This window comes from Prosopis cineraria, unplaced genomic scaffold (assembly GCF_029017545.1).
Source record: "Prosopis cineraria cultivar Desert tree isolate PC_DT_omini unplaced genomic scaffold, ASM2901754v1 PC4, whole genome shotgun sequence".
Taxonomy (NCBI): Eukaryota; Viridiplantae; Streptophyta; class Magnoliopsida; order Fabales; family Fabaceae; genus Prosopis; species Prosopis cineraria.
Window position 1 is genome coordinate 1,500,603 of NW_026555335.1, and position 21,911 is coordinate 1,522,513.

The 21,911-nt window shown below is 36.4% G+C and overlaps 2 protein-coding genes across 3 annotated transcripts; one reads left to right on the forward strand and one right to left on the reverse strand.

The window, feature by feature from the left end:
• Positions 1-607: 607 nt before the first annotated feature.
• Positions 608-4,955, forward strand: LOC129309112 (probable protein phosphatase 2C 33). 2 transcript variants are annotated; one of them, XM_054950494.1, is made up of 7 exons: positions 618-954; positions 1,192-1,302; positions 1,401-1,784; positions 2,501-2,875; positions 2,958-3,075; positions 3,646-3,869; positions 4,044-4,955. In XM_054950494.1, exons 2-7 carry the CDS (start codon positions 1,294-1,296, stop codon positions 4,305-4,307), a joined length of 1,374 nt encoding a protein of 457 aa, XP_054806469.1. In that variant the 5' UTR covers positions 618-954; positions 1,192-1,293; the 3' UTR covers positions 4,308-4,955. The 2 variants fall into 2 exon arrangements, with proteins under 2 accessions (XP_054806470.1, XP_054806469.1); XM_054950495.1 differs by having other exon boundaries at positions 608-1,302; positions 2,786-2,875.
• Positions 4,956-13,320: 8,365 nt separating this feature from the next.
• On the reverse strand, positions 13,321-21,569 carry LOC129308499 (aspartic proteinase 36). Its single transcript, XM_054949621.1, has 10 exons — positions 21,136-21,569; positions 20,709-20,838; positions 20,243-20,490; positions 19,764-19,991; positions 18,451-18,613; positions 18,275-18,348; positions 17,112-17,199; positions 15,454-15,529; positions 14,669-14,740; positions 13,321-13,912 (listed from the first exon to the last, which is right to left on the reverse strand). The coding sequence occupies exons 1-10, from the start codon at positions 21,363-21,365 to the stop codon at positions 13,755-13,757; spliced, it is 1,467 nt and encodes a 488-aa protein (XP_054805596.1). The 5' UTR covers positions 21,366-21,569; the 3' UTR covers positions 13,321-13,754.
• Between the last annotated feature and the right edge of the window lie 342 nt (positions 21,570-21,911).

The window sequence follows — 21,911 nt, forward strand, 5'->3', positions numbered from 1 at the left end:
TTAAAATCAAAATGTCAAACAAGTTTTTCAAAACTAAATGATAATTATCATATATTGCGGTATCTAATTATTTCTTCCATCTTAAATAATAAGACACTTTTAAATAAAATTTTATATACTAATAGATTTTATTAAATATACTTAACAATCTTATCTTTTCAAAATAAAAATATAAACTTTTAAAAATAACTATCATTTAATATATTGAAAAGAGAAGGGATAAAAATTAATTATAGATAGGGAAAGGATAATATTAAAATTAATGTATTTAATAAAATATTAATTTACTCAAAATATATTATATTTTAGAATGAAAAAATTTATTTAAAAGTGTCATATAATTTGGAATGGAGAGAATATTAATTTTTTATTTTAGAGGTATTTTTTTTGTCATTTTTGATAAAATTTATGTATTATGGAAAAAAAATTATCTGACCTTTTTTTCCAATTAAAACAAAAAAAAATCCTAATCCATTCTTCATTTTTAGCATTATTTATTATGTTTTTTCCAGCTGAAATTGATCTTCGAATTAGTCTAATTTCGTGGGCATCCAACATCTAGAGTGACAGTGAATCTCAACGGTATGGAGTATCACCACCACTTAAATCGAAGTGATTGGTGTTCGTTGAAGACCTACCTGTGACGTTAAAATAGCTATTTTTTAAATTTATTTTTCTTTTTCCGTTTCCCGGAAGTTATGGCTATTTGTGGGAGAAAGGATCAGGTTCGGGAGGGGTGAAATAATACCGGGGAAGTTCTCTTGCGCGAAAATTTCCAGGATTTGGTCTGAAGAAGAAAACTTTGCCGTTTCAACCTTGAAAATTGATCGATAGGAAATTTAGATTCACTGATTAATCCATCGATCATTGATTTGCTCCTCTGACTTGCTCGTTTCAGCGGCACTGAGCATTGTTCGTTGCTTTGTGTGTTGTGATTGCGACGTGATTTATATGGTATGATTATGCAAAGGAAGAATATGCACAAGGAAACTGCTTAAGCGAATCAACAATCATTGATTGTTGTAGGATTTTCTATATTTGGTATTGTTCGTGGTTTGGATCGGATTCAAGAAGCAGCGTTCGGTTGTTGAATTTCTTTGATTCACGCGTTTATTGTCGGTCTTAAGGTCGTCAACACTGAGACCGTTGAGCTGTTATTTGTAATCTCTTTGTTCTCTCTGTCAAATGCAGTAGAGCTTTGGTTGGATTGGCGTGGGTAGTTCTGGTTATTTTTCGGCCCACAAACGTTTTCGGGGAATCGTGGAATTGGAGTGAATTCAATTTCATTCGAACATGACACAGGTTGTTATTATTTGGTTTCTGAATCTGGGTTTTATGCTATTTTCTTTTTGAAATTATGGTCGATAGTTCATTTATCTGATAATCACAATTTATGGTAGGCTCTAAACACTGCTTTGCTGCTGAAAGAAAAGGAAGAGGAGCCGGTTACCGCAAGCCGGTTAGAGGCTGCCGATTCAGTTGTGGACGTTAGGGGCTCAGACTGTTTGGTCGGTCTAGAATGCTTTCTTAACATTGTCAGGGCACTGGGAATGGGATCATGCCTCTCTGCGCCCCATCCCCTCCCTTATTCGCCGGAATCCACTTCAGACAGTGCGAAGCGAAGGAGGAGATTAAGGAGAAGCTCTTCGCTTGATTCTAGAACGGAATTGGGCCTACATAAAATCCCTGGGAGAATGTTCGTAAATGGATCCAGCGAGGTTGCGTCCCTGTTTTGTAAGCAAGGCAAAAAAGGGATTAACCAGGATGCCATGCTTGTTTGGGAGGTTAGCCCATCTCTTACATATCATAGTATATGCTTTCTATATCTAGCACGTCTTCATACCATGCAATTGTTAATACATGAAAGGTGGAGATGGTGTTATATTTTGGTCTATCGACTTGTGAACCAGGCCTGTATTTATTTGAAAGTTGACAAAGGTTTAATGAATAGTCTTTTCCGATTTCTACTTTACTCCTATCGGCTTGTAAACCCCACAAGGCCTGATTTCCGTTAATTTCCTATTGTAATTTGCATAACAACCCCCCCCCCCCCCAAAAAAAAAGAGTCCCCTCCTCACCTGGAAGGTTTTGTATGCGACACGTAAAAAATGATTTCCTAAATGTCTGCTCAAGGGAAAATAATCTTTCTATAGGTTTTAGTATTTTTGTTTATTTGCTTTTGTCCCAATGGATTCTTGTCTTCACTTCCGTTTTGTAGTTTCGCACCTGTTTGATAACATTAATGTTCTCAAGAAAATTCGCGTTTGAGGCATTCTATTAACTAATTTTATGAATGCCTCGATGTCCTTTCTTTAAATTTCTTTGGCAAGAGGTAAACTTTTGTGGCACTAGATTTGTTAGTGAAACTAAATTGATGCGTCGACGCTATTTTATTCTGTCTTCGGATATCCCTATTCATTTCCTTCTCTGAGCTTCGCATTATAACTCATGGCATAGATATTATTAATGATCCCAAAAACTACTCTTTTTTCATTTTCAGAACTTCTGTTTAAAGGACACCATTTTTTGTGGAGTTTTCGATGGTCATGGTCCTAGTGGTCATAGGGTAGCAAAGAGAGTCAGGGATTCTTTCCCTTTAAAGCTTATTGCCCAATGGGAATTGCATCATAACAATAATGATGGACTAAGTGATGTCGGAAATGCTATGGAAAACCATAAGTCAGAGGAGATTGGATTTAGGATGGTTGATGGGAAACCTAGTCTTACTGATCATGAGCACAGCTGTACTAATACTTTGAAGGCGCTGAAGGAATCTTTTCTGAAGGCTTGCAAGGTTATGGACAAGGAACTGAAACTGCATCCTGGTATTGATTGCTTTTGCAGTGGGACAACAGCAGTCACCTTGGTCAAACAGGTAAGAGCCATAAATTTACTCATCATTTTTTTTTATCATTAACTGTTGTTTTTTAACTTTTTGGTGCCTTGTGTTCTTATAGGGGCAAGATCTTGTCATTGGAAATGTCGGGGACTCGAGAGCTATATTGGGTACTAGGGATCATGATAATTCTCTAATTGCTGTTCAGTTGACCATTGACCTGAAGCCAAATCTTCCAAGTACCTCTCTCTCCCTCCCCCCCATCCCCCCCTCTCTCTAGATGTGGATGTGCGTGTACATGCACATCAAGAGCTCCATCTCTGTATGTGATTATCAAATGTCAACGGGTGGACACGCTTATGATCAACCACTAGATATTCTTGATCTATGCAACTCCCGTTTGATTGTTAAACAAGAAATTTAACATATGGCACACCTTCATTTAATTTATAACATATATCAGCAGCCACCTAAATTGGTCAAACCACAATTTTCTCAGCCATCTAGGGGTTAGCAGCGTTCATTTTTATATAGCTAGTATATATATTTCAAGTTTGGCTTAGCCTGTTGAATCTTTCTTTTTCCTATGCATGACCTGGCTTTTCCCCATGGGCTTTCTCTGATATCTTTCTCCTACTAGAAGAACTTGACTTTTGTTTAGAACGAAGCGAGGATTAATAATTCTTAAGCATTGTTCAGTGTTTTATATAGTACTGTTATTCTCAGCGTGGGATTTGTTTTCACACATCAGACAGAATAGAAATGTAATTCTAATATATTGATGTAAAATCTGCATTCCTTTCATTCAGGGGAAGCAGAGAGAATCAAGCGTTGCAGAGGAAGGGTATTTGCTCTTCGTAATGAACCTGAGGTTGCTCGAGTTTGGTTGCCCAATGCTGACTCTCCTGGCCTTGCGATGGCACGGGCTTTTGGAGATTTTATTCTGAAAGACTTTGGTCTGATATCTGTTCCTGATGTCTCCCATCACCGCCTTACTGAGAAGGATGAATTTGTTGTATTAGCCACGGATGGGGTAAAGACATTATAGTCTACTATAGAATAACCTGCATATTTTGTCGGAAGTGCTTTGTTCTAAGATATATTGGCAAGATTGCACTCAACATCCGTAATGAAGATTCTTGAAGAAGTCAACAATTATTATAGATTTGACTTATTTTTTCTAACTATCTTTGTTGCTTTTTGGCAGATTTGGGATGTTTTGTCGAACCAAGAAGTTGTAGACATTGTGGCATCTGTGTCACGCTCTTCTGCAGCTCGAACACTTGTTGAGACAGCTGTTCGAACATGGAGGACAAAGTACCCTACTCCCAAAGTTGATGATTGTGCTGTAGTGTGTCTCTTTTTTGATTCAGATTCAGACTCAAAGTCAGTTTACACCACAGACAAGGAGATGCCCGAGGCGTCAGTCAACCTTCAATCTGAGGGACCTGCTCCTGAAAATGGAGTTTAACTGTTCTGAATGCTCTAGTGCTTCCCCTGAGAATTTTCCTATGCTTGGGAAGAAAGGATATGGAGTAGAAGCTGTACAGCAGTAGTAGCATTAGCTTTTACTTCTTGTCTCTGCCCAAGCCTTGCTTATTTTGTTGAAAGGTTGGGAATACCAGGTTTCAACACTGGAAGGGAAAGAAGAAAGTGGTCATTCTTTTGGTTTATTTTTTCGGTCCATTTTACTGCAAATTCTTTTCATTATTCAACCGTCACTTCCTTCAATGGCATTTGATAGGAGGGTGAGGGCTTCTTTTTACTTCTAGTTTTTTCTTTGTCCCCTTGCATTATATTTGGAGGGAAAAGGGTGCACCGGCCTTGTTTTTTTGCCGGAGATCTTCCTTCAAAGTGTATATTTGGTTTAGATTTGGAGGTTTTGTAAATCCAAGTCTGTGTATGGACATAATATGTAGCTTGTTAGTCTTCTTGTTGAGGGTGATCATTGGTGCCTTGTCCTTTTTAGTCAATTTGTCGGTCCTTTTCAACAATAAGGTCATGTTGCTGGGAAACTTGTGTTGTTTGGACTGTTGTTCTTCAGTTGTAGATTTGTGTTTCCGATTGGTCAACAAAGACAGCAGATCGGAAAAAGAATAATGAAAGGATCCTTGTTTCCCATGAACGCTTGAATGGCACCTGGCAGTTGGCAACCTGCCTGTGACTGCATATGGGCTGCTGTCCTGTTCTGCCTCCAAAGGCATTCAAAAGGCGTGTCAAATTAAATCTCTTACTACAAAACATTACAAATAAACAACATTCTTTCTGTCGTTTCGTTGCGGCCGTACCCCTTTAATGAAGTCTACCCTTTTTTCCAAAAAAAAAAAAAAAACATTATTGAATGATTACGGCATCGACCTAGTAAATAAACGGTCATTTTTTTAACTGAACAAAATCGAATCTATTCCTGCAAATACTATCAAATAAATTTTTATTCCAATATTTTTGACAGTGGACCTGACTATATATATTTGGTAAATCCATATAATTTTCATTATATAACTATGTATACATTTTTTAAATCAAAATGCTCACTCCAAACGTATAATTAAATATTTTTCAATATTAATTTTAAAATTTACCTTATCAAAGAGACGTTTACTTTCTATTGGTCAATTAAATTACTAACAAATTTATATACAATATAAAAATTATAACAAGTCGTACTAAGCTTATTTCTCAAACTCAGCTTAATGCATGGAATTTATATAAGTTATTATAAAACATATAACTAATATATATTTGAGTATTTTATTTAGATATTATTATTTTAGCATTTAATGTAAAAATATTAAAGATAATTTTCAACAGAATATATGAGTTACTGAGTAGAAGGATTGTTAAAAATTTTGGTGCAGATGATGCAACCGAATATTGTAACGAGAATCACAATTCTCAATTTCAATGATTTATATGTTATTTTCTGGTTTCGATTATCTTAATATTTACTGGAAAAATTTTCAATCCATTTTAATAATTCTATTTACTAAATTTTAACATAAAATTATATAAAAACAATGCATTATATGAAATTTAAGTTGTATTTCTTATTTTTCCATTAAAAAATGTAAGGTATTTTTAACCGAATCTCACCTCCTAATAAAATAGTTACTTATTTTTAAACTAACACTATCTTTTCATATTTATCCCTATTAAAGACCCTATAATAAATAAAAAGTCACTATCAATAGGAACACTTTTAAAAAGAAACACTGATTACATTTTAAAATATTAAAAATACTTTACATTTTTGAACATCCAACTCCTTAAAAAATAATTTATATTTTTTAACAGGAGAGTATAACTTATTAATAATGTGCATACATTCATTGAGCACAAGTGATTTGCCTATACTTATTGCATGACTCCAATTTTTTTTTCTTTCAATAAAGGACAAACATAGTCAAACTATCATCATTATGCATAAAACATAATTTTAAAAAATACTATTCTCAAATCATCTACAATATCAGTAAACGAAGAACAAAGCCTAAACTGAAAGTGTGGAGAGAGAGTAATGAGAGAGACTTCTAGAGAGAGAGTGTGTGGGGGCTCGAATGCTAGTGGGGGGCCTCCTCGACTGAGGTGGTTGGAGGCAGGACGACGGACTCACTAAAGATGAGGAGGATGCTATTGCAAGAAGTGTGAAGAAGCTATACGATGGCCCTGGTAATGATGTTGAAAATACAAATGGGGACGTGAATATGTCAAAAGCTAACATTGAAAAAACTTACTTCACCAAGGAGCCTGAGGTAGGAAAGACTAACCATGGTCCCAAATCTCTTATCGAGACCTTTTGATGGGGAAGGAGAGTATGGATATAGAAGAGAACTATGATGAGACTTTTAAGGAATGGCTGAAGGAAGAGAATGAAGTTTTTCCTCCCCTGACAGAGGATCAACAGAAACTTTTCGACCAGAGACCAAGAATAGACATGGAAGATGAGAAATGGAAGAAGTTGTGTGAGCCATTGAGGAATGCTCTAATAGTGACACTAATGGGGAACAGATTGAGATTGAATGAGTTAAGGAAAAGACTCGAGTACCTGCTAGGAACTATGGAGTTCAAACTTGTTGATATGGCAAACAACTATTTTGCCGTAAGGCCAAGAAACAATCAGCTGCAGTTGAGACTACTTAACGAAGGTCTATGGGTGATCCAAGGACAATATCTCGCAATGCAAAGATGAAGTCCAAGTTTCAATCCCTTTAACAACAAGGTGTAGAAGCTAGCAATATGGGTGCGGATTCCAATACTACCCATGCATTACTACATAGAAGATATGCTGCATGATGTAGGTAACAAAATAGGAAAGGTGTTAAAGGTGGATAAAAACACTCTTGTTAGAGTAAATGATCAGTCGGTGAAGGTAGAACATGGAAGATTTGCTCGTGTAGTGTAGAGGTTGATTTGAATAAGCGTTTATCTTCTAGGTTTGTTATCAGAAAACAAGTCTTTACAATTATGTACGAAGGTTTAAATGTGATTTGTTTTAATTGTGGTCAATATGGTCACAAAAAGGAGGATTGTCCATTACTGGAGATGAAAAGTAACATGCAGGAAGAAACCAATCCACAAGGAACTTCGACGAAGATGAACGAAGAATCACCGGTGATGCCAAGTCATAATTTAAACCCCAATCAGATTCCTCTTGACAAGGAGTATGGAATTTAGATGATGGAGAGGAAACCATACAGGGCACGATGGACTAGGTCCCCCGCGTATGGAAGCTTTCCCCAATCGTAAGGCAACCCAAGTCAGAAAAAATACGCACCAGCTGCTCCTAATCCGACTGCAACATCGAGGTTTGGTGTGTTAGCTGATATGTTTGAGGAGGGTGAACCTAGTGAAATAAAAAATTCTTTCATAAGAAAGCCTATAGTGACAGAGTGGAGGCGCAAAGAGGGACAAGGAGATGTCAATCAATATGGGAAAGCGGCTAATGGTGATGTCGGAAGGGACGTGCAGAACCGCCAAAGTGAGAAAAAGAAAGAGGAAGCAAAGTCTAAAGGAAAACAAAAGGTAGGCTCCAGTCAAGGTAGAAATATAGAGAATGTAATCAAATCGGCCCATAAAAGCCCAGAAGGTGCAACAGAACCGTTTTGTTTTAACGCAAGTATCTTTAACGAGAAAGGCTCCAACATTGCGGGCCCAAGCCAGATTAAACATAGCAGCAAGTACAGCTCAATATCTCCAGTGAAGGCAAGTGGGAAAAAGAGAGGCCAGTCGACCAGACCCGAGGTTCTTTCGCCACTATTGAAGAGGAAAATTAAAGGGAGACTACACAATGTCATTGAAGGGTCTATATCCCACAGGGGCCCATTATTCCTGAAACGAAGTGCGCAAGACCAGAGTTAATCCATACTGGAGATAGGTGACATCAAGGCGAGCGGTGACTGAATAGATGAATGGAGAGAGAGCCTAGTTCTGTGCTCAGTAGCGGAAGAAGATTCTCAAATCCACCATCAACCAAGACCGCCTGATGCACAGATGGGTACTCAAAATATTATTGTTCAGCTTGATGGAATGATGGAAGTTCAAGAACAGTATTTTGACGTCAAGGAAGAAGGGATGAATGGTGTTGTCACCATGGGTCATCATACAGAGTAGGGTCGAGATGCTTGAATCTCGAAGGTACATGATCCTCCTCCAAATTGTTAAGTTTATAGAAGTAATTGCCTGGAATTATAGGGGGCTGCTGCTAAAACCTTCCCTAATAAAATCAGAGATATTCTTAGAGGTAAAAAAGTAGGGATCTTGGCTCTATTTGAAACAAGAATTAGTGGAAATAAAGTGGATGCTGTATGCAATAAATTGGATTTCTCTAATTGGCTTCGAGTGGAAGCAACAGGTTACTTAGGGGGGATATGGTTGCTTTGGGATAAGAGCAGAGTTAGTGTTGATTATGCATTCTCGACTACTCAATTACTACATGTGCGGGTGAAGGTCACGGGAGGTCACTCATCTTTTTGGATGACCAGTGTTTATGCTGAAACAAACTATGTTCTTCGCTCTTATATGTGGGAGAGCTTAGAAGTATTAAGCAGAAACACTAACAAACCCTAAATTATAGTTGGGGATTTCAATGCTTACTTAACTGCGGATGACAAATATTGAGGGGGTGTACCAAATACAACTTTCATGAAATGTTTTAGTAAGGGGATTCAGAAGGCTAAATTGTGTGAGCTTGAAACTGTGGGAAACCGCTTCACATGGGAAAATAATTTAGTTAAAGAAAGAATTGATTGGGCTTTTTCTAATTATGCTTGGTTCTCTTGCTTCACTGACATAAAAGCTTATCATTTGGGTAAATTTGGGTTTGATCACCGTCCCATTTATATTAGAGATTCTAGCCAATACCATCATCATACTGGAAGTCTCTATTTCGGTGCCAAGCAACCTGGTTCATTGAGGAGGGATTTATTGATGTTGTTTCAACATGCTGGAGCAAGGGGAATTGGAATGAGAAAGTCAAAAGGTTTGAACAAATGGCGACCCACTGGAACAAATCTCGAATAGGCAATATTCCCAAGAAAAAGAATCAACTGTTAAGGTAACTAGAGGGTATTGATGCTACTAGAACCAAAAGAGATTCATAATATTTAAAACAAGTTGAAGTGGATCTATGGACGGAATACAATAAAGTCTTAGCACAAGAAGAGCTCATATGGTATCAAAAATCGAGATGTAAATGGTTAAATTGGGAAGACCGAAACAGTAAGTTCTTTCATGCTACGACTGCCATAAGATGAAGAAATAGGGTAGAAGCACTCAAAGACAGTAAGGGTATTTGGTGCTTTGATCAGAATAAGTTGAGGTTTGAGGCTTTGGAGTATTATAAACAGCTCTATAAGACTGATTTGAATGTACAAGAGGGGCTGAGAACAAATGTCTCCTATCCAAGACTTGATGGGGAAGAACTTCTCTCTCTTTCCAGTGAGGTCTCAGACGAAGAGATCAAAAAGGCTACTTTTGACATGGGTGCATTTAAAGCTCCAGGACCGGATAGCATACAGGCAGTCTTCTATCAATACTATTGGCAATCTCTTAATGGACCTATTTGTGAGTTGGTCAAAGATATATTCCGGGATCCAAAGAAGGTGGAGGATATAAATAAAACTCATATTATACTCATTCTAAAGGGAGAAAATCTTGAGACTATGAGGGATTTCAGACCAATCTCTTTGTGCAATGTGAGCTACAAAATTGTCTCCAAAGTCATTGCTAATCGACTTAAGGGGTTAATGGATAAAATCATTGGAGATCATTAGAGTAGCTTTATTACAGGAAGACAAAGTGGGGATAATATCATCATAGCACAGGAAGTTATAAATACCATGATGAAAGAAAAGAGGAAAAAAGACTTTGTGGCTATCAAAGTAGACCTTGAAAAAGCTTATGACCGTCTTGAATGGCCCTTCATCCTTAGTTGTTTGAAAGAGGTGGGGTTTAAGGACAAGTTGTGCCATATCATTATGGCCTGTATCAATACCCTAAGTACCAAGGTGTTATGGAATGGCGAGTCATCAATGGAGTTCAAACCATCCAGAGGACTTAGGCAAGGTGATCCACTTTCTCCTTACATTTTCACTATCTGTATGGAGAAGTTGAGTCATTGTATTAGTGATGTGGTCTCAAGGAATGAGTGGAAACCCATTCATCTCGTCAAAGATGGTCCTTCACTCTCGCACTTGTTCTTTGCAGATGATTTAGTGCTATTTAGTGAAGCTTCTCGACAACAAGTACAAGTGATGAATTGTTACATCAATAACTTCTGTGTGGCATTAGGCAAAAAATGAATAGAGAGAAAACTAAACTCTTTGTCTCATCTAATGTTCATCTCAATAAAGCTTTAAAGTATAGCAGAGACCTCGGAGTAGGTATAACAGGAGACTTGAGCAAGTATTTAGGCATTCCACTTATCAATAAGAGAGTTACCAATAACTTGTTCAACCCTATATTAGATAAAGCTAGACAGCGGTTATCAGGTTGGACAAGAAGATACCTCACCTTCGCAAAGAGGTCAGTGTTGATAAAATCTGTGATCTCAGCTCTTCTAAGTTATTATATGCAGACTATTCTCCTTCCTTCAGGAGTCATAAAGGATCTGGAAAAAGCTAGTAAAGAGTTCTTATGGGGGGAAACTAAAGGTGCTAAGAAAGTACATCTCATGGCTTGGGAAGATATTCAAAGTTGAAAGAGTTTGGAGGTCTGGGCTTAAGAAACTTGAAATACCAGAACATGGCTCTTATTTGGAAACTTTGCTAGGGTTTGGTAACTAAACCAGAGGCATTATGGGTGCAAGTGTTGAAAACAAAGTATAGATGCGAAAGGTATACACTACCAAATGTTAGAAGACGAACGAGAGCCTCTATTACATGGAGAAGTATTACCAAAGGCTGGGAATCTTTCTAACAAAGACTAGGGAAATATGTTATTTCTGAAAATCAGACTTCCTTCTGGCTTGACAAATGGCTTCCCAACAAATAAATCCTCTTTAATTGGTGCAATCGGGCAGGGAGTTCATTGATTTGAATGAAACGGTGAGAGATTTTATCCTCCCATCGGGAGGGTGGGATGTCCTCAAGATGGTACCATGGCTATCGAGAAAGGTGGTGGATCTCATTACCAGCATTAGAGCCCCGAGCGATGAGAGAGGAGAGGATAAACACATTTAGTTGTATTCTAATGATGGAAACTTCTCTGTAAAATCTGGTTATCTTTCTCTTATTGCAGGTGAAGGGGAGACAAAAGAGCCCGTGTGGCAGAATATCTGGCGATGGAAGATACCGGAGAAGATTAAAATGATCTTCTGGCAAATGGCGCACGACAAAGTCCACTCAACAGACCTTTGGACGAGAAGAGGATTACACGTAAACATATTGTGTCCGTTTGGATGTCAAGAGGTGGAAGATACAATGCACTTGTTCTGTGATTGCTGGCATGCTAAGCGATGGTAGAGATACTATGTGTGCAAAGACTTGGAGGAGAAGTTTTTCAATCTGCCTTGTAAGAAATGGATTAGCTGGAACATGTCAGAGTAGGTAGGTGACTCTAAAACAAAGATTGTTCCATAGGATGTACTATTTGCCTATAGTTACTGGAATATATGGCAGTGTAGATGCTCTATTCTTTTTAATGAATATGAGAAAGAATTCCTTGAGTAACCTCATGATTTCATCTATAAGGTGGCAACAAATTATAAGTTAACAGGCAAATTATATGCTTATAAGCCAGTATCATCTTGCATCCAAGGAAGGCCCCGGGAGGCGGTTAGCTTGGAAGTAGATGAGTCTGTACTTACAGATGGATGTACTGCATGTGGTGGTGTTATCAAAGATACCAATAGATCTTGGGTATTGGGCTTCAATCAAAGGCTTGAGCATGTTCCAATTACTACTTTTGAAATATTTGGCATTTACAAAGAATTGGAACTGTGCTGGCAAAAAAGTTTCAGATTCGTGGAGGTCTTTTGTAATTGTGTGAATGCAATATCTATGATCACAAGGGACAACCATAGTTATCATCCTTTTCAAAATATCATTACCTCTACTAGAAGTCTTTTATATAAAAATTAGTCTGTAAACTTTAATCTTTTAAGTAGGGAGGATAATAACATGGCCAACTTTCTTGCTAAGTCAGGTCATTATATGTTAAATGATCTTAATTTTTTTGATTTACCACCAATTAGTTAGTCTTTTGGGTGGTCTATAGGTTTAGTTTTGGTTTGCTTTTTACTTGTTTTTTAGGTGGTTGTTTCTTGTTTTACTTTCCTTGTGAATGAGATTTCATGCACTTGTTAAAAAAAAAAAAAAACAAAGCCTAGAAAGATTCTACCAGCCTCGTCTAATCTGGCTTTCTTGGAAAGCAATATCCGCAGATTGACAAATCATAAAGATTGCCCCATATGATTGATTAAAGATTGTCCGTGGCCAAAAAGAAAAAGAAAAAAAAAATCCAATATGATTTTATCCAAAAACAGCAAACTTTTGGAAGTTTTTTTTTTTTTTTTTGGTGGGGTGGTTCCAATACATGTTCGAAAATTTTGACTTCATAATCAGCACGCGAAGGATTAGTCAAATATAACTTTTTATGATTTCCATTTTAAACGTCAGGTCATGAATTCTTGAACTTTACTAATTCAGGCAAAAATAAGCCTCTAGCTTATTAAAGCGATAAACCAATCTCTCTCAAACAACTATGTTCAAACCATTTTAGAACCTTCAGGCACATTATATTCAATTTGCGAGGTGGGGATCATGAGATGCAGATTTTATTTTTACTTTTTTCTTCACTCCCCCCAACCCCAAAAAAAATCTCATGCCATAGCTTAATGTTTAAAAAAGCAATACATGATTTTCGGTAAAGAGGTAAAGAATACTTCAAACAAAGTAGGATCATTGTCGATTATCAACATTTAAAAGAAGCTTGCGATGCCACGTAAGGCTAGCTCAGATAATAAAGATAAGGGTTAGACAGAGACCTAACATTTAAAACCTCCTAATGTTAGAATAGCTATAATTCAAAATTCCAAGACATAAGCTCCACAGGCGGGCTTGGAGAAATTATGATGCATCAGTCTACAAATAGCTATCTCAAAAGAGAACTAAAATTTTGGCTTGTAGCATCTAATTATACACTGCCAATTTGCCATTAGGATCCAAGCCAATTAATAATCAGCTAGATTCTAAGATCATATACAGTTGGTGACCACTGTTTAGTGGTAGGCTTTCTGCGATTTACAAATTCACCATGGGAAGAAAAATTTTTGCCCACAGTATTATGCTATGCTAAGGTAGTATCCTGCATTTTCCCTTTAAATTATAACATTTACAAGTCATGGAAGTTTCTCCCATAATTTCAAGACTCCCATCCTAATTTTCAATTCTTTGTACTGTAATTTTGACTGACATGTTTATTAGCTGCCGCATTTCAATGAATTGACTAGGGCGATTAGAATCAAAATGATCATCACCTGATGAATATATGAAGTGCAGGCCGAAGAAGAAATATAGTGGGAACCTACTAAGTGAACTGTGCCAGTCTGCTCATCCTTCACTTCGATGCTTGAAGAACCTAAAGATAAAAATATCGGTCACAAATAATGGAAAAGTGGAGCAACAGAAACAGAAAATAGTGCCACTACTTACAACGGATTTCTTGTAATTTTCCTAGTTACTATATCCAACTTTCTTTAGATCGCATGCCAGTAAGCAAATCATACACAAATATGATTTCAACTTAAAATATGTGATGTGCTGTGGACGGTGTTAAAGAATCTAACATACATCACTTTGATATAATTACGCTATCTGACATGATACAACTCATAGGTAATAGATCAACCCCATCACTTCTGACGTCATGTGAGTTATTTAATCAACTACAAGGAAATTGTAAGTATTCTTCTCTTGAAATATAAATACACACACACACACACACATATTATTGAAGCAGAAAATTTACAGATCAAAACGAGAAACTCTTGTAAAGAAGCCAAAAGTTCCAGTGCTCATTCAAAAGTGCTAGTTATTGTGGGTTTCAGCTCATGGTATAGGAAAATTTTCATTGTACTCATTTTTCTCCCAATGAGTTAGTCATGTGTTGAGAAAGTGATTCATACTTCGGATTTTCAAGGTGTTGCAGGATATCTAAGCTAGAATAATCACCCAAGTTCAATCCCATATGAACTCTTTAACCAAATTAGACCATGAACAGCCTGAAGATATTGGCATTTTTAAAGTCCCTTATTAGTTTGTAGTATTGTACATGTACAAGATTTTCAAGACCTACCCGGAAAGAAAGTAAAAGGGAAAGAGACGCAATACTCACAGTTATACTCAGTCCACCCAATGGCCTGCTTTTCAAGGTCATACAATACTAGTTTATTCGAAAGCACTAGATCTGCAATGAAAAAGGATATAGTTGAAACAACAAAATAGGGTCATGGGGAGCAAACTTTGCAGAGATATAAAAGATTATCAATAACCTCCATTAAAATTTGAAAACAAAAATGGTGATCAGAAAATATCTTCCACTGGTCAAAGAAAACTTGACATGGCTAGCTAACACCATTTTACTGAAGTACATGAACTAAAGCTAACAAACTATTCATATGGGATTGTGACAGCCATCTCGACATACAAATGGTCCAGCTCCTACATCCCACAGGCAACCCCCTTTTTAATTCCCCAGGCTCCAAATTATTCCCTCAATTCCATGTACTAGAGCCTAATGTGACTTTAGTATTTCACTTATAATGCCTAGCAAACGTGCTTATTGAGATCCAACTTAAAATTTCAGTTTAGCGACTTAATTATAGGTTGGCCTAGTTGGCACAAAAATTGCATTATTAGCAGGTCCAACCAGTGGAAATCGAACTTCCCTCTCCATTTGTCAGCCATTTACCAAGCTATGATGCTTATGAATCTTCAGAAACTCCATTTTAGACTTCATAATTAGGTTATCTGGATCATTCAACATGAGATGCATATAGTAGTATTCCGTATCTTGGCACTGACTAAACAACCAGACAAGAAACTAAAAACTAGAAGCATTGCTCAGCAAATTAGTGCTAAAGTGTAACATCCATGTACATAAAATTCTCACGAGAATACCTCCCAATAAGGTCATGTTCTTGCTATCTCTTGATTGCATCCCACTATTTTGCCAACCAATGCACCAGTAACCTTCCTGTAAAGATATTCACTATAATTAGCTTTGGCACATTTGATTGTGAATAAGATAAATCTTAAAATATACCAATAGCAAGAAATTTAGTCCCCGTGTGTTTTGACATGGAATTAGTCTAGAAACAGAAGACAAGGACTAAAACTACATGAGATGCTAAAGATCTCACAGCTTCAATTGTCCTAAAGTGCCTTTTTTTTTGAAATGCAAAACTTTAAATTCTCATTCTTGAATATGGAGCTCTGATCAAATCAAGGAAAAGATACGGAGCGCTGAAAAATTATTTGATCATGGGGCATACCAAGAAGCAAAAATCAAAACAAGATATCTGTTGTGATTTACTAGAATGTTCAAGCTGCAATTGAGAAGACTATTCATGTTGAAAAAGTCACAAGGCTTTGGATAATTTGAAGGCATGTTTTTCCACAAAGCTAAGAAGACAGAGTACTCACTAAAAAGTATCAACTAGAACGGCCTACACAGAACTAGAAGAATGAGAAGCATATTAGAAAACCACATTGATGAAAAGCTCAGAAGTATTTTGCTATTTAAAAAATACGGTCCACAGTAGATGCAACCACAACACCCCCCCTTTTTTTTTTCAGTTAAGAAATTTAACCCCATTAAGACCCCCTCTAAACACCAACAAGGAGCACATACATTCAGCTCCTCCAACGAAAGATGCCAGTACCAAGGCGTAGGGCCATAGACAGAAGTAAGCCACCACTGGCCCTCCCTCTAATGTTGAGCAAGAGAGAAATTGTGTCAAGTCATGTGAAAGAAATCAATCTTAGTAGCCTATCCCGTACCCCACATCACCATTGCACCAAAATCACTCTAAGAGTTCAAAAATTTTACTGCAAGATTACTATATGAATATCTACCTATAATTACCCAAAAAAAAAAAATCATTACAAGTTTAATTCAATATGAATATGAGGAGACAGTGATTAAAATTCCATAGGAGGTGAGGAATATTTCACATTTACATTAGCTTTCAAAAGCATGCACCCCCACTCCCAAAACCAAAAAAAAAAAAAAAGTTTCTAAAGAGAACATATGATTTATAAAATGCAGCAAAAGAAACATCCTCTTTTAATGTAGCATTTACAATTGTTTTGGATTTCACTGGGGATGAGTACAATAATCATAAGCCACAGCATGCCTAAGCATGCTGTTAGGATAGAAAGAGATGAAGAGAGAAAAAAAGAGATAGGCAGACGAAAGAAAGAGAATAGAGGAGACTTTCTAAATAGTACGTTCTGATTAATGAAAGATCAACAACTCATCACATAACTGGACGTAGGGTATTTATGGGGCTGGACTATTAAGACTAAATAACAGTAACAGTCCCTAAATAACATTTATACCCCTCTCCCAACTAATTCTTATATTTCCTAATATTTACATATCATATGACCACATTAAAAAGTCAGAGATACCACCAAACTAAGAGGACAAACACTAATAATATTTTCCAGGTCTAGCTGCCTACAAATAGAACCAAAGTCCAATTAACCTTCAATAATTAGAAAAGAAAAGGATATTCAGGAGAGAAAAGGATATTCCATTTCCATATACTTACAGAGGCAAATAGATAATCATGTGGGTAAACCTTCAAAGAGAGTCCATTTTCAAAATAAAAAGTGACAGCCGGAAATCCATCATCAACACTACAATTGTAACATAAAATGAAAGTCAATATGCACCTGAAGGGAACTGATAATAAAAGTAAGAAAAAAATGATAGGTCAAGTAAGCAAATAACTTTGTTATTTTGGCCAACAGTTCGGCAAATAGAATGAAACAAAAACCAGAAATCAAGGCCAGTGCGTTAAACTTAAAAGCATCTGTGTGGAAGAATAGCGCCTACTGGAATGGGCTTTTCTTTCGAAATCCTAAGATTGCTGTTGATATTAAAGAGATTTCTGAGACTAGGTTTCACTTTGGCTCGTTTCAAAGCCTAAAATTTTTATTTCTCTTAAAGTACTTTTTCCTCCTCTTCCAATCTGGCATGCACTCAACGAGGAAGTTTATAAAACTTAACCAAGAAACTTTTAACTACCAAACATGAAAGGTATCAGTAACATTATCAAGAATTCCCATACATGTAAAGCTTATTCGTTGTGAAAAGCATATGACAAGAATTACTAAATTGAAAAGATTATTGCTTCTTCTTTAGAAAAGGAAACCACACTACTTAGTTTTCTTAAATTGCAGTCGCTAAGTTAGTGCTAGGAATACTTCTATCTTGGCCAATTATATATCTTGTTTATGAGGTAAAACAACAGAAAAGACTGCAAACCCTTCATAGAAGCATACTCAAGTAAGCCCATTAATGTACTCCAGGAAAAGAGAATACATTTCAGACCTAATACAGGAAATATAGGAAATAGCACTGATTTTGGACTAAATCATTGTTAGTATTCTGTTGTTTTTCCCCTTGCCATAAGAGAAGAAATTTTTGCACAAGGACGCAAAAAATTTATCATCAAGACAACAGATGCCCTCAACAGAAAATGGCAGAACTGTTTTAGGTCCTTGGATGCCCTTGCAAACACTAACCAAACCACCATTAAAATCATATATTTCCATATATTACTCCTTTCTCACAAAACATCAAATATTGAGCCTTAGCATCTATTTCATGTATGTTCATATTGACAAATCCCAAGATCTATTATCGTCTTTATGACAAAAATCAAACATAACAATACAAAAAATTATGAAGGCATGTTAAGCATCATACCTTTCAAGATACTGAAAGCATGTATACTCATCATGAAGAGTTTGAACCTTTAAGCCAGGTTGCTCAGAAATTATCTAAAAGAACATAACTCAATCTCCTGTATGTCAGCCCAAAAAAAAAAAAAAAATTCCAGCGTGTGAAATCAAAATGTAAGCTTTATAGTGATGCTTATATACCTTATTTACTAATGGCTCATAAATCCATTCAGGCAGATAGGCCAAAGTTGTGCCACTATCTATTATTGTGCCTTTACTGTACCCTGTCTCAGAAGCATCTGTTGGTAGACTAAGGAAAGCATGTCCAACTTGAACTCCTGTCATGTTGACACTGTAATGTGGCCTAAAACAAATTTGATAATGAGATGTATCTCACCAAATTGAATTCAGTAAGATAATCTATCTTAAATAGAAAGTTTTAGTGTCAAAATAAATAAAGTATCCCTGCATAAAAAATGCCAACATTTAGCATATATTGGATTACGAACATGGACATCTGACAGTAGCCTAGCTCTTAGTTTTCAAATTGATTCAAGTTGGTACATCAATAGTTTGAGCAACAAAATCATTATAAATAAATGTTTATGCAATAATAGCTTCTCAAATCCACAAGAGGAAAATAAAACCGATTTATATATATATATATATATATATTTTGTGAACAATCCAATTTACATGTTATTCAGTAGCAGATATATTGTAATGGCAACCAACTAAAATTCAATGGCATAATTTCTAACTTTTGAGACAATGAAAATGCTACGTTTTTTTTTTTTATTATTATGACAATGAATCACATTTTGGAGTCAGAAAGACAATTTAAAGGGCTTCCATGCAACCAGCAATCCTACATGACAGAGTTTAGATGTTGAAAAAATTAACATGCTAATAATGACTCCAATGGATGGAAGAAGCAATATTAAAGAAGGCATGCAGCAAATCAAGCAAAAAGAGGGTTAGATATAGATCAGTCACCTAGGTTAATAACCAAGGAAATTAAGTAATGCAAAAGACTACTAGGCAGTAAGCCATATTAAAAAAAATTGTGGCAGGAAAAATGCAACATTTATAAAAAACTAAACAGCTCCCTATGGTGTTTTATGGAAAGAGTTCATGAGGAAAAATCCCTTACGAGAGGATAAAACCACTGATGTGCTGTTAATTTTATTCATGTTTAGTCTCAAGTTTATTTTAGTCCATATTGTAGATTACTTCCAGCATTCAAAAGCATTACTAATTACTCACTTCCTTTAAGGCTTCCATTATCTTGGGTGATCAATAACACCCTTGTGGAATCCATCCAAAACCCAATTGTAAATTTGAAAACCGTTCACATATGATACTAATTAATTTAAGCTACAAGTTTTCTTCTGGATCAGACAGTACATTTTATCAAGAAAATTAAAAACCATAATCACACAAAGCATAGTATGAAATTAAAATCAATCTGCAATAACAAAAATAAAAAGAACTTAAAGGATGAGCAGCAATACTGGTCTGTCAATAACGGAGTCATATTCACTTTAGGTTGCACGACATGACCAATAGCAAATATACCGCCTCCATTTACTCCATTTAAGCAATGAGCAAATATTTTTTTCACTTTGCCAGAAGAAGCAAGTTGTGAAATCATCGAGGAATTTGCTTTTCCAAAACCAAGTATTCCATCAAGTGCTTCTTCGTTTGAAGAACTTAGATCTCCAGATTGCCTGGCACCACACCTGCAGAACAAAATAACTTTTGTGAAATACAAAAGAGGCGCAAACAAGAGCAGGCCACACTTGAATTCATACGGTTAAATAATCATGTAGAAGAGATAATGGGTATGTGAAGAAAAAAAATCTCAGGCCATGTTTTAGTGTTCATGTGAATTGAACGCTCACTAACAGGTCTATAGTAGTAAAACATCCACACGCATGCAAGCCAATATTTTGCTAATAGCAAGCATGGCTGCTATATATAGCAAGCTCACCCGAATATAACACTTCCATTAGCAGAAGCAGTTTCAAGGTCTCCAGACACTTGATCATATAGCACGACATCTTTTACAAAGTAACCAGCAGTGGAGCTTCCATCGCCATATATCTCTAGATATGGACAGGTTATATTAGACACGCATCCTTCCAGAAGACCTCCATTTATCTCCTTGCATAACTCTTCAGTACAGGGAACAAATTTACCAGTGGAGGATTCCTTTATGTTATAGAGTGTAAGATCCATCTGTTAAACCGAACGAAATCTTTGTAAGAAGAAGTGCTAAAAAAATAAGCAGAAAAGAAGAAGAATGGTCTCAGAACATTTTATAGCAGTATACGATTCAGGGTCTAGACATGCAAAGCGATAACAGTAAGCTCTAGCTAACAACTAAATAATAATAAAGAGAAGACACCAAAGATGATTGATGTCAAAGAAACTAGCTTGGTAGAGAAGAAGCATACACCGAGGCTACTTCTGCTGGGACATTCTCTGCACTGGATGCAGTTAACCCACATAATATCACTTCCGGTATCTACCTGTAAATAATAATCCTTTGAAGGTGTTCCAATCCCAATTTTAGCATAATAAAGCCTACAACATATTCACAAATCCATAACACCTAATTCAGGACAGCAATTGAAACATAAATGAAAATAACAAAGGATTTAACTCATAAATATAGCAGCAGGAAAATGACCAATCGCCCATTTAACCAATTCAAGATTCAGGCTATGAACAATTAGAATTAAGTTCCTAATTTCTTTCAGGAAGTAAAGTCATGATCAAATTGAAGATGCAAGGAAGTACTAAAGACACGAGAACTGCGTAAAACACAAAAAGAAGACGGAAGCCAAACAGGAGCAGGAGAAGTAAGAAAAGAAACCAGACCCGACGCCATCGGGGCGGCCACTGCCGCCCAAAGGGAGGTCGACGCCGGCGAGTAAACGAAGCTGACGACGACTGTCGTGGGCTTTTAGGACGGCGAGGGTGTGCTCTTGACCGGCGTACTTGTTTTTGACGCTGAAGACGCCATGGTAGGTTGAAGCAGAGGAAATCAAAAGAGAGAAGAAGAAAGCAAGGATGAGCAGGAAAGAGAAAGAGGGCCTAAAAAAGGGCATGGCGATGAAGGAGAAGATAATGATCAGAGCAGTCAGCTGTTTGAAAAACCAAAATTGCTCCTTTGTTGTGTAGTATACAGAGCCAATGGTGGTGGGCAAGAAGGTGCGAGTGCCTGCGTGCCAAGTCTTCGTAGCGTAGGACTTCTCTTCTACTGTTGGGTGTTGGCTGCTCCAAAAGGTTCGTTGTAATCGCAGATTCGCATCTTAAGCGCGTGAGGCGTTTGGCAACCATTCACTTACGTATAAAATACAAGTAGTACTTCTTGTATGGCTTCCACCAACTCTATACTCGCGTCGCGTTGTCAATGTGTTGTTTGATCTTTGATGTTTCGAGCTGCTGCTTGTTTTAGCCTATTCTATAAAAAAATTATTCATTATTTAAAAAAATTAATTATTTTTAGGAGCTATTTTGAAAAATAATTTATGAAAATAATTTGATATCATATATATGGAAAGATATTTTTAAAATATTTAAACAAATATTTATAAAATAAAATTTAAAAATATCATTAAATTTAAAAATAACTAACTAATAATTATTTTATT

Bases quoted from the DNA above. Each gene is read 5' to 3' on its own strand.
- LOC129309112 (XM_054950494.1), top strand. The intron at 3,076-3,645 runs GTACCTCTCTCT...CCTTTCATTCAG, and splicing joins CCTGAAGCCAAATCTTCCAA to GGGAAGCAGAGAGAATCAAG. The intron at 3,870-4,043 runs GTAAAGACATTA...GCTTTTTGGCAG, and splicing joins TTGTATTAGCCACGGATGGG to ATTTGGGATGTTTTGTCGAA.
- LOC129308499 (XM_054949621.1), bottom strand. From the start codon at position 21,365: ATGCCCTTTTTTAGGCCCTCTTTCTCTTTCCTGCTCATCCTTGCTTTC. The intron at 14,741-15,453 runs GTATTCTCGTGA...TTTTCATTGCAG, and splicing joins GAACATGACCTTATTGGGAG to ATCTAGTGCTTTCGAATAAA. The intron at 13,913-14,668 runs GTGAGTATTGCG...TTTTATCTTTAG, and splicing joins TGGGTGGACTGAGTATAACT to GTTCTTCAAGCATCGAAGTG.